The following is a 12,911-nucleotide window of genomic DNA, read 5'->3' on the forward strand; positions in this document are numbered from 1 at the left end:
AGCCTCATGGCGGGTTGTGGTAACGTGAGCTTGCTGCTGTTTTGGGGACTGAGTTCGCAGCACTGCTGCATAACTGGCCCCAGTCACAAAAACCAGCCCCCACTGCTCCAGAACCATCTTGCACCCTTCCAGCTCCCCCCTTGGGAAAATGCACAGTACCCGCTATGGCTAGTCCAGCCCAGAGTGTGGGTCCTAAAGAGGCAGAGATATCTATACGTAAGATATGGTACAAAACTCTAGAACAGAACTGATCAACAGAGAAAATAATCTGAAAATGGCAATTACAGAGTTGGGGTACCGTGGGTGTACATCTGACGACATAAGGGGAGAACTAACCCTACCTATAAGATGACTCCCAAAAATAAGAGAGAAAGGGTCCGCTCCTGACCCAACAACTAGATGTCTAATGAAAGCACCCACAGGCAGTAGCCTTTTTATTTTAGCCTTCTTCGTCATTCAGTTCAGTATTCAGTGCTGGACAGTTTCAAACCGCAAACAGCCCACGGATGGGTTGACCTGTTTGAAGTTCCCATCAATGCGTGAGGAATTGCAGTTTAGGAATCTGACGGAGGACAGTGAGAAAGTTACCAACTCTTTTCAGATAGTTTGATGGATGGTTTCTATAAATAGCGCTTATTCAGGAAATCTGCCTGCATTTGCATATTAGTTTAATGTGTGGAATACACTCGAGCCCATTAATTCTGAACTACCTTATCCCATTTGCCTGCGCTAATTATTAAATCCGCTGCTCATTTTCTTCATTAGCTCAAACTGACATTCTGTTAAAACATTTCGATGTATTACAAAAAAAAGACGAATAAGAAATGCATCTTAATTGGTAAATACTGACAAACTTTCAGTTGTCTTTTATCTGACTGGGTAACAGTTTGGCTGTGGAGGGCATGCCTTAGACAGTTTAACTGGTTTATAGTCGTTTGTGTATGTAATACTTACAAATTGAAGATTGTAACAGTATTACCGTAGGTGGTGTATCGGGAAAAAAAGGAAGCCTACAAATGTAGACTTCTTTGTAAAGGGCTCTTTGTCCTTCCTAATTAAGGGTGAGTACTACAGTAGAAACATTGGTGGTGGCCACCTTCCTTACCTAGTTTCCCGTTCTTGTTCAGTGTTTGTGTAATTTGCACAACAAAATGTATACTTTGATCATTTACTTCCAGGTGTACAACAGTATTCATATTCTGTCTGGTTTGCGCGGTTATTGCTTATTATGCGTCTATGCATTAGAAAAATTAGCATCTGCTTCCTTTTTGAATTGGAATCCGTGGGTAACAAGCATTGGCCAACCCAGTTTACGGCAAGTGTTAAGCGAGTGATGCGATCGGCTTTTCCAGGCCCTAAGCAGTTACATGAAAAGTATAGAAAGCAATAAAAACAGCAGTTTATACTTTCTGGATGACTTCCGCATTGTTTGACAAATCGTGTGGTCTTTGCGTGCTTTTTTGGCGATGTTACCACACAACATGGTCATCCTGAAAGTGTAGAGAGCAAGTTTTCATTTCTTTCTATACTTTTAACAAGGCCAGATATTGAGATTGTGTTTGCCAATTCCCATTCGGAGAGTTAAAAGCTTATAACCCTACTGCTATTCGCAAATCCAACAGCGTCTACCACCATGGATTGCTAAGGGCATTAACAAGTCTGCCGTTTTCCATGTGGTAAGCGACAGAACAGCATATGGGGTATCTAGGACATCAGTTTGGCCACTGTCTGGCACCTGGTGTGCTGCCAAGGAGTATATGGTGGGAGGGGGAGAAACAGTTTTGCGGGGAGTGTGAGTTGAAGTAGAGAGAGGAAGCGTACTCTGAAAACAGATGTGCACTCCAGTGGAGTGCTACACCACAGATGACCTGGAACAAAAGCCATAAAAGTAGTTCTCTGTTTTGAACAGTGGAAGGCTACATGCTCGAAAGTCAAAAGCAAGGGTAAAAGTGCTATGGTCCAGGCAGTGCCTAATTTTAGCTGAGGCTTGCATAAGGGTCCCTCCCGCTCTGTTTTTTTGAGACCGGAATGTTTTTTTTCATCGTCTGATTTTGACCTAGACCAAGAGGGTCAAAGGCAGAAATGGGGCAAAGAAGGAGTAAGATGTGGTCGTCGGTAACAAAGGGAGAAAGCGGGGGTGAAAATGGCCCATAAAATTGAGATAAATGGGGAGGGAATGTCTGGTGGATGAAAGAGGCATGAGGTGGAATGACTCTGGACTAGACCGCATCGATATTTACAACCTGTACCTTTGAGAGGACCAGTTGCAGGATTCTGAGAGAAGCTTTGGGCCTTGGCACTTATTTATTATTCATTTTTTAAAATGCATTTATATTTACTTTTTTTTACATGTTAAGCATTGGTCTGCGGGGGCAGACACAAATGGAGGAAAGCCACCAATAAAAGGAAGGTAACTGGCACTGACAAGAGAGACATCTAATCATGAGCTAAGTTTGAATTAGTGGTGTTGTATACAATGCTGTTTGTGACACAGCTATGGCGGTCATTAACAAGACCACAGGAATCCATTCTGCATAGTTTTATTCCCATCAGGAAAATGTAACCCAGTATTATCATATAAAACCTATGCCCCACATTAAGTTTACTTTTTGCGTCAAACCAAAATGGTAAATATTGCAATTTGTCACACTATTTAAGGCATGCAGGAACTAGTAGCTGAAGTTATGGATTCTTCCAAACACTGGACATGTGCATACACAAACTTAATATGTAAACAGTAAATACGATTGTAATGAACGTGGCAAGATTCTTACCAGTGGTTGTAAGAAGTGTCAAATTAAACCCTGTTCTGAATCATATTAATTTAGACATTTTCACTGCAAAGTACGTGAATAAAGGAATAGGACCTAGAATTTGGGAATAATGGTAATATTCTACGAGCATACCTTTCTTGTAAGAACAAAATGTGACTTTCATAGTAAATCATTACTTTTTATAATTACTGTTTGAGATAATATGCTGACGTGTGGTCGTCTTAAGAACCTTAATATGCTGGGCTCATTGAAATGGCTCGGACGAACAAAGGTTGTGTCCTTTCAGAGTGACAGAACTACATCTGACCGATAGGAACACCTTCCCTATATTAAAAAGTTTTGGGAAGAAGTTTTGTATCCAAAATGTATTTGGAAATGCAAGCCAATATTCACATGGGAAATGAGAATATCTAAACACTTTTTCGTTTTTGTTCAATTTTGTATCATTTGTGGTTGTCATTAGAGATGTCCTTACAGGCTCGTTTAAACAGTGCTTCACTTTAGAGACCCATTCTTAAAAATAGATTTTTGCAGGAATTGCACCGCCATCCATCCCTGTATGAGAGCTCGCCCATTACTTACTTTGCTCACAGATCGTCTGCATCGGCGCTCATTTTTGGGGATTTTTAAGACTTCTGTTTTTTCATCAGACTTTGGCCCAGAGCAAGAGAAAAAGCAGAAAATTGAGGCAGAGAACAATAGGAAAAAAAGTAACCAAGGGAGAATGCAGGGATGGAAAAACTGCCAGAGTGAGATCAAGAGGAAGTGTAAGATGTTGAGAAAAAAGGGGTATAAGGTCGAAGCAAGACAAGGTAGACTTGATATTCAACAACCCTGGAATTCATCAGTGCCAGTTGCAGGCTCTAAGAAAAAACTTGAGCCCCAATGACCTATTTATGTTTCTACTCGTTTTACAAATTAAACACTGATCCCTCTCTTTTTAATACTAGTCTGCCTAGGAATGTCTTTTCGGCCAGATGCATAGCGCGCTATGGTAAGTGTCACTATGATAGCAAAGATGATCAAGGATGGTGAATGCTGTTCAGTAACTAACCCTGGCAACTCTGTCTATGCAAGTTGTGCGTCTGCACATCCTGTATTGCTGGTGGATATCTTGTATTCATTAACCAAAATTGGGATGGAGTGTTGGTGCTGATATTATTGAAGGGTGAATCTTTGTGTGCATCACAGGTTTCCTACGTTGTCTCCTTGTAGAGAGGTACAGGGAATCATCACGGCCTGTTCTACTTGAAACAGAATACCCAGGTAACACATGCCATATCACAATATGAAAGTTTTTTCCTCAAAGTAAATAGAAAAGAGCTCAACAGAAGTCTCGATTCTCATCCTTAGAACTTAAAACCACAATAGTTGGGTCGTATTCAAAGCTGGCTGGATTTAAGGTGGGTCGACAACCGTGCTAGATTTACTGAATCTTCTTAGTATCGCTATTGAATAATGAATAGCTTGTGGGACCTAGAATTACTGTGTTCATCAAAGGTTTGTGGGAACGTTTCAGATGCCATTTACCACATCTCTGATCATTTGGTGAATGAGTGCAGGGGGACACAGCAGATCAATTGCATGTGGTGAGGATGGGGGTAAGGTCATGAAACGTCTTGGGTGAGCCGCCGCTAGTTCTCGGGCTCTGTAGTTTTAGTTTGGTATACTTATTTAAGCACCTGGTGAAACGGGACCGAGGCACTAGAATACAGGGCAACGTAGAATCCAGCAGGGTGGCATCCACCAAGATACTTCTCTGACTGGCCTTTAACAGACCTCCTTATGGCAAACATGTTTTGTTACTAACTTTGGCGCAATTCATCATTAAAATTTTGAAACGGCTTAAATATTCAGACAATGGCAAAACATCCAAGGTGAACATGATGGCACAAACAAACTAAAGCTAAAATTCACACCACTGACACATGTTTCCGTAGAACATTGGAGCTGGTGGAGGAAGAGATATAGATATATCTCCCCTAGTGGAACATTTTGGGGTGATCTGTCAACTGAGGGCTGAGAAAAAGGGGGGGCCCAAAAATGTTTTTTCCTCCTTTCATTTTTCCATAGGGATTTTGAACAGTTATAGCACTGAAACAACTGGTCAGAATTACACCAAATTTGGCAGAAAGGGGGCTCTTGGTCCAGAAAGCGCCCTTTTTATTTGGTGTAAATCCGTCCAGTAGTTTTAGAGAAATTAAAGAAATTAAAAAAATTTGGATATATAGGGGCGCAAAGGATTTACACCCCCTCCTGATCTCGTGCTGAGATTCTACGAGGAAGTGTTGGCAACCATGCTGGGACTCTGCTTCAGCAGAGTCCCAGAAAAAACGTAAAAAAACAACAAAAAAACAAAGGGCCAGGGTGGGGACACCTTAACCCCTTAGCTCTGGTGGTGGGGACCCAGAAGGACACAGACCCAGGGCAAAAAAGCATTTTTTAAATTTTTTTTATAGAATTTTTGGTGGACTTCATGGCAGATCTGCAGATCCACTGAAAACTTAAAAAAAAAAAAATTAAACCTCAGGCTTGTTTTCTGAATAAGCTCCTGGGTGGGTCAGGTCCCGGTGCCATTGTTATTTTAAAGTGGGGGGCTGCCTAGCCCCTCCGCTGCCCCAGGGGCCACCACCTTCCCAGGGGCTTTATTACATTTAAAACAGGGGGGGGGCGCTTGCCCCCCTCCCAAAGCCTTGGAGACCACCACATCCCTGGGGCTATTAAGGAGCCCCTGATGGCCCTCAGGACCACTACCCCCCACCCCCCCCAGGGTCGGCTTTTGCTATGTCCCGGGGTGCCCAGCCCCCCCCCCCCCCCATTGGCTCCAACATTGTGGCTGGGTGGGGGGGCGGCACCCCGAGGTCACATGGCTGGGTCCGGGGCTGAGATCTGCCCTTGGGGGTCTGGCCCTGGGGAATGGGGTCCCTGGGGAACTGATTGGTCTGGGAGGGAGCCACGTGCCACTCCCCCTCCAAAACTATTTTAGAAGTGAGGGTCCCGGGGGCCAAGATCGACCTGAGGTGGGACGTCACATTGCACCCCCTTCCCCAAAAAACCCAAAACATTTTAGAAGGCTTGGCCCCGGGGATGTGGGTTGAAACCTGTTATTGGTGGGGAGGGGTTGTCTTGCGACCTGCCGCCAACTACTGCTGTGCATGGCCGAAGGCCATATGTGGGGTTGAGTGGATATAGGGAATGACCATACAGCAGTGGTTTAACGTATAGTAATGAAAATTACTTTACATTTAAAAAAAAAAAAAAAAAACATAGAAATTCACTGAAAAAAAACAAAGGTTACAGGGATGTTATAGTTAGGCTCACATTTTAGTAGCACCAAACCATAGAAATTCACCTGTTGGACTTATCTCAAGTAACTAGAACTCATGCCTTATGATAACTATAACTTGCACCCTTGCCCTGCACCACTAATTAACTCACAAATTACAGCACTCATGACATCTTTGATAACCTCACTGATAATATCAATCAATGTAATATTTGTAGAAACATTTTTGACGAAAACACTGTGCATGGCTGAAGTGCGAGTTAGTTACCGTGGGCATGAGCTATAGTTACTTGAGAACTCGAACTACAACAGGTGAATATCTGTTTTGGTACATTTAAAATGCGAGTAACTATAACATCTCTGTAACCTTGAGCTTTTTAAATGCATTTCTATGTTTATTTTTTATTGTATTTCCTAATTATAAATGTCCCTGTAACCTTTGGGGTTTTCAGTGAATAGGGATATAGATAATTAGAGATATAGATAATTAGAGATATAGATAAATCTATGGATGTTCACAAAAAAACAAAACAAAGGTTACAGGAACGTTATAGTTAGGTTTTGAATTTATTCACTCAAAACCAGACAAATTCAGTAGTTACAGTTCGTTATTTCAAGTATCTATAACTCGTAGCCTAAGGTAACTAACTCACGCCCCGCTATGCAGTTTTTTTTCTCTCAATTTTTACTTCAAGTATTAGTGATATTATCAGTGATGTTTTCAAAGATGTCATGAGTGCTGCAATATGTGGGGTAATTAACAGTGCGCAAGGCAAGTGCGTGTGTTAGTTACCTTAGGTCACGTGATATTGCTACTTGAAATAACGAACTGCTTTATTTGTCCGGTTTCGTGTGAGTAAATTCAGAACTGAACTAGAGCGTCCCTGTTAGCTTATTTTTTTTTTTTTTTTTCAATGAATTTGTTTAAAAACATTTTTTTTTATATACTTAAAGTAATTTTAATCCTGCCGTGCTCAGCGGGAGTTGAGAGACAGATTTTTCAGGCTTAATGATATACTTAGAATCAAGCAAGATCACCTTTCGAGTTGTACCTTAAACAATTGATGTTGAAAAGAAATTAAAGTATGGAAGTGACTGCAGTCACACCTAGACTAGAACCCACAACCTTCAGTGTGACAGTTTGAGACCTTAATCACTGTCACAGGTGAGTTGTTACTTTAGTGTCCAGACATAATTTACTTTCAACCCACAGATTTTGATGGCAAAAACACGCAAATGTTCCATCACAAAAAATGTTTAACATTCTAAACACTAGTAAATAGACACACAGCATGAGATACCAGGACTTGAATCTTCAGCCGCCTGACTGACAGTTCATTAGTTGTCCCAGTAGGCCATTAAATTTTTTTAAATGTACAGGACTGCGGGGGGATCCTGAAGGCCCCCCTCAATCCCAGCCAGCTCCTGACTCCTGCAAGAGCTGGCATTGCTCCTGCTAGCAGGGAGCTGCTTTAAATAGCAGCTCCCTGCTTCCATGAGCAGGGCTCATCTGCTCGTAGCAATACTTTCATCTGTTTCCCTGCACATAGATTTGTGTACAGTGAAACAGATTAAAAACTCCCCTTTCTGCAAGCAGCTGTTTGACAGCTCCTGCTTGCAGAAAACTGAGTTTATTTGCTTTTGCTTAGGGGGAGCTGTAATTCACTTCCACCCATTTGACCTTATTGGTATTGGAATCAATTTCTGTCCTCTGCAGCATGCTTAGTCTTATTCAACTTGATGAAATTATTTTACTGAGGCTCTAAGGCATGGACTTTAACCTTTACAACACTTAAAGTGTGCACTCAGATTCAGCCATTGAGAAAATTGAAGTAATTTAATAAAATCTGGAAATGACATTAGTCCATGAAACAATCCAGAAAGAAGCTGCACAACAGTTCTCTCCTCTGAACACAATTTGTTGCAGGCTCCCTCTCCAGCAGCACACTTAATAAATAGCTAATATATTTCAGTAAATTATAATAGGATCACACCATTCACTATGCCAAATTTGAATTTCTTTAATAAGAGCTAGAATGTCAAAGTATGAGACAAATAGGAACATTAAAAAAAAAATCTTAACAGAAAGGACCTGATTCCAGAAGTGCATATGTATGTACAATTAGGCTAATTGACTTGTTGCACATACCATGTTTTCCTGTATGAAACCATCTGTTTATTATCCTTGTAGAAGTGTGAAATTTCAGGCACAAAGGACTCTGTTCACCACTCTTTTTAGGTTCTGTTATCTGGTGAATTCCATTATAAACAGATAAAGTAATGGTTACTCAGAACACACTAAATGTTGTTTACTATGACAGGATGTGTGTAAATTTGGCTTTGCCTTTTTGCTCGAAGGAGTGTCTTGCTTGGTGCTGGTGTCTGAATTTTTCTTTTAATCTTTTCTATCTCATTTACTGCTCTTGCCTTGGAGAAGAAGGGGTACACACCGAGGAACTGGACAGTGAACTAGGTAATTCATGGATATAACATTTGATGTCTGTCTGAAGAATCACCACAATGTATTGGGTGTTTGTGTGAAGTGGTGTTTGCATTCAGTACTTGTCAGCGGGGTACTCCACCATGCAGGCATGTGAGACCCACACATGATATGCCTTTCAGTGTGGCTTTAAGATCCATGGAGGACCAGTTCCAAAGGCATCTGGAATCCATGTTTTCCAAACTTTATGTTGCTTATGTCTTGAAACTGAATGCTTGATGGGTATGGTCGTTTTTCTTTAAAGATAAAAAGATTTTACATGCGTGGCCATTGTCAATTGGGTGTATTAACAAATTTTACTTAAAGTGGAGTAAGAAGCTTAAAGAAAACTAGTAAAAACTCATCTAGTGAAAAATGTAATTGGTGCAGATGTATACACATCTTTTAGATATCTGGTGGCTCAGTCATCTAATCAATATTATAGAGTCTGTGTTTAGCCCTGTGTCTGTTTTCATGTAGCAGCAGGACCTTTCAGCACCATATTTCACGGTCTATAAAATAATCCCATCAAGATGGGTAACACTTTTCTTATCGGCACAAGGCGTATGCTTTGCCAGTGGTAGAGCACTTTGGTATATGGTTGTAGGAAACAAAGGAAATAAGTATGTTTATGCTTCAGAGAATAGAAAAGTACATGTGAATGGTAGCTTTGAGAAACAAAATCATTGAAGGCAGTGAACTGTGACAGTGTGCATGACTGGCATTGGATGACTGGTGTTAAATATAGAGAAGCTTATGTCAACCTACATAAATGAGTTTGAGTTCATGTGTGAAGTAATGAGTGTATTGTTACTGATTTTGCTATATGGGGTATTTTGTGGCTAAAAAGCACATTTGACGAGTTACTGGAAGGAGTAGGCAATCTTGACATTGTTGCCAGCAACAAGCAAATTTGGGACCAAGACCCTCCTTTGAAGTTTAGCGAACTGTTGTACTCAAGAAAAGTAGAGATGGCGTGTGGAGTGTTGATTATTGTGGTGAGAAGGCATTTTACTGTAGATTCTATAAGAAATGTTTCCTTGGAATGTAGACAGAAAATGGCTGTTTTAAACATTTTTACATTTATTTGTAATTGAAGTTTGATTTTTTTAGAATGAGATGGTAGAAGGCAGTTGGAAGTCTCTTTTTGTTATATTTAACAGTTTTCCGTTGAGCCTGAGCTGGCAAACTTTACAAACTAAGCAGAAGTTTTGTGAAACCCCAAAGGAAATGACCAAGATCTGTGAGGAAGTGAATGTTTTAGTGAGGGGTTCGGTTATGTTAGATAAAAAGGAAGAGTTTACGCCAGATAATTGTCTTGTAATATAAAGTGGCTAACTATGGTCTACAGACATTTTTATTTGGCGATGGAGGAGTAGCACGCAACCCTGATATTAACCTATAATCCAAGAATTAAAAGACCCAGGAGTATCTACCAAGATAGAACTTAAGCATTCAAGGCAGAAGCTAGAGGTCCACCATGTTGCATTTTGCAGAGCCTTTCATAACAAACTGTATTTTTGGTACATGTAACAAGGCTGTCATTCTTCTGTCTTCTCAGTAAATTGTTACTGCATTGAAGTCTACAAAATTATTGAAGGCTAAGAAAAGCTCATTATATACAAAACTATATAGTTCATTTTTCTAATTCATTTCATGTTGCAAACATTTGCACACCTGTGCATAATTTATATAATAATTCTTAGTATATTATAGTAAAAATAATCATAACCCTCACAATCGCAAAACCATAAATTTCAGATCACACAGCTAGAGTGTCTCCTATTATAAACACATTAACCCATTCACTCAACATACACTCCACAATCTCACTCCCATGCATTTTTTCCTTTACTTCTCATAAAATTGTCATGAAAAACATTTGGCTTTCTGATAGTCACTGCCCTGTATCCAGTGTTGTTCGGTTATCAAATTCCAGTATGTGACTATATTCTGTGTAACAGATTGCTTTTCATTATCACTCTAAATAGATAAATTAATCTGTTTACTTGAGTGGCTATACAGGTTCATTTAATCTAATCACAATGTGTGATTATATATTTTCTTTTATAACAGATTGATCATGATAGCTCCAAAGACAGCAGTTCATCTCTTTACTTCACTCGTGTTCTTCAAAAACAAAGGTCCTAACGCGATTTGCCCACTCAGTGTTGCACGAGAGGTAGCAGGCAAACTTCATTAGGACCCTCATTTTATTTAGAAGAGTGATGTATGCAGGTTGGGATAATATTTAGGAGACCTAATTCATCCCAAGAACTGTGTGAAGAATAACAGTGTACACTATGAAGCCTTTGGAATCCAGAGGAGATAATATAAATGAGATGCAGGGAGAAGAGTATATATGAGTCTTGATGATCAGGCATGTTCACTTTTGGTCAGCTGGAGGTTGTCTCTGGTTTAATGAAAAGTGACTATCGTAAGGAAGGCTGTTCAAGCCGAAACACATGTAAACTAATCTGTTTATGCACTAAAGTAAAGCGATGAATTGATGAACTATTAGAAATTTGTGCAATATTTTTAGATGAGATGAATTAGAAAAATGAATGAAATCATTTTTTGTCTGAGTTTTGTAGACTTCAATGAAATAACACTTTATTGGGAAGTCTGGGTTTTTTATCTAGAGTAGATTGTATTTGCCCTGCCCTGGTACCCTTTCGAAGGAGTCTTAACATTTCCAGGATGTCAGTAGTCACCACTTAACAGAACACGTCCTTCAGATAAATTGAGCAGGGTTTGATTCACAATCACCTTTGAATTCACATTACAAATGGTTAAGAGATTTAATGTTTTATCTTACACGTTTTCAATTTTATACAGCAGCATTGATGTAATAATCTAAAAAACGGTGGCTGCTTTATAATTTTGCTTCTTGCTCCTATCTCTTAGCTAGAGTTTAGACTTTTGATTAAAAGATAATTTTTTTAAACAACATTGTTAAATTAAACTTTTGAAATAACATTTCAAGAGTTAATTAACTGAAAGATCCTTTCAGGAAAAATAAGTGATGTGTTTTGTGAATTAAATTTTTGCAAGATTTTAATTTTTACTTAGACATTGTTGTATTTTCCTTTGAGTAGCCACCTCTGTATGTTAGTTATTTCCAGCTGCTGTTTTCATTACAGTTTGATTCAAGGTTTTGTCTCACCTCAGTTGTTGAAATATGATGGAGACCATCAGCAGTTATTGCTTTTAAACTTGAAGAGCCCGTAAGGGATGATCCTGCACTTAGGGCTGATTCCAAGAGAATAGCATGTCACAACAGATATAAATGTTGCTACAATGACAAATCTGTCATTTTCATCAACGTTCTGAATTTTAGCACTATTATAAATAGTGGATATGTTCTGTGTTTTATGATAGCGGAGGGAATCACTTGGACATATTTCTAAATAACTTAATTTGTACCTCCTCCTTTTTTGTTTAATTAAAATGTATGGAAGTGAAGAACCTCCCCTAAAGCAACAATATTCGTTATGCATTTGCTAGAGGCCATCTCAGGCATAACTGCTCATTTCCTTACGCCACTGCATCTGTTTCCAAAGGATTTTAGGTGTAGTTATGGGTTATCTTTCCCCACAATATTTCTCCATTTCTATGTCCAAGGCTTTCTTGCTTTTAAAAAAAACCTGAAATAGATTGTCCATATTTGACCTTGTACAGTTGTCTTGGATTTGACATTTGATTGACGCTAAATCTGTCTTGAACATAGTAGGTCTTTTTCCTGTGCCAGCGAGTGACCTCCTCCCAATAGTGTTAATTCATCTCAAAATAGGGTCCTTTTCTTAATAACCACTTATGTCTGTATATGTCTCCTTTTGTGAGATCTTTCTTTATTCCATTGTGAAATTCACTTCCTTCTTTGATGAATATAAAATCCATCAACTGTATCACCCTTTGCTTATTTGCACCAGTTGCAAGTGTGAATGTCTTTTGAATTAGATTAATCTGAACAGTGAATGAGAACTATAGTATCATGAATTCCTTGTATTATTCGCAGGACATTCATGAATTGCATAGCAAAGGAATAGAATAATTTGTAATGAGTTTAATATATTGCTTATTGTGCTAGGAGACCTAAACTGAATAAATGAAGTAATATTTATAGAGTGAAACTGTTGGTCCAGAAGAAGTGTCATGAAGTTTGTGTAAGATCGGTCAAATCAAAGAGGTTACAGCTCACTGGATAGCACTCTTTTCAGTTGTGCTGTGAACAGGCTTTTGGAGGACATTGAATGGAGGGAGAGCGGGAGGGTGTTTCAGAGACCTGCAGTGAAGGACCTGCCCCTAGATCTGGCTCTGAAATCTGTAGATGCACAGGAGGATGTGGTTGAAAGAATGGAGGTCTCTGGCC

At 39.5% G+C, this 12,911-nt stretch overlaps 1 protein-coding gene across 22 annotated transcripts in view; it reads left to right on the plus strand.

Moving 5' to 3' along the window:
* The window catches only part of MAGI1 (membrane associated guanylate kinase, WW and PDZ domain containing 1), a 1,074,483-nt gene that overhangs the window by 849,591 nt on the left and 211,981 nt on the right, over positions 1 to 12,911 (plus strand). For 9 of the 22 annotated variants that reach the window (XM_069206490.1, XM_069206480.1, XM_069206492.1 and 6 more), the window contains one exon: positions 8,495 to 8,533. The exons of 5 other annotated variants lie outside the window; for them this stretch is intronic. In XM_069206490.1, the coding sequence (XP_069062591.1) occupies positions 8,495 to 8,533 (39 nt within the window). The remainder of the gene's footprint in view (positions 1 to 8,494; positions 8,534 to 12,911) is intronic. 8 more of the 22 variants (XM_069206491.1, XM_069206481.1, XM_069206501.1 and 5 more) reach the window with 1 other exon arrangement.

This window comes from Pleurodeles waltl, chromosome 9, assembly GCF_031143425.1.
Source record: "Pleurodeles waltl isolate 20211129_DDA chromosome 9, aPleWal1.hap1.20221129, whole genome shotgun sequence".
NCBI lineage: Eukaryota > Metazoa > Chordata > Amphibia > Caudata > Salamandridae > Pleurodeles > Pleurodeles waltl.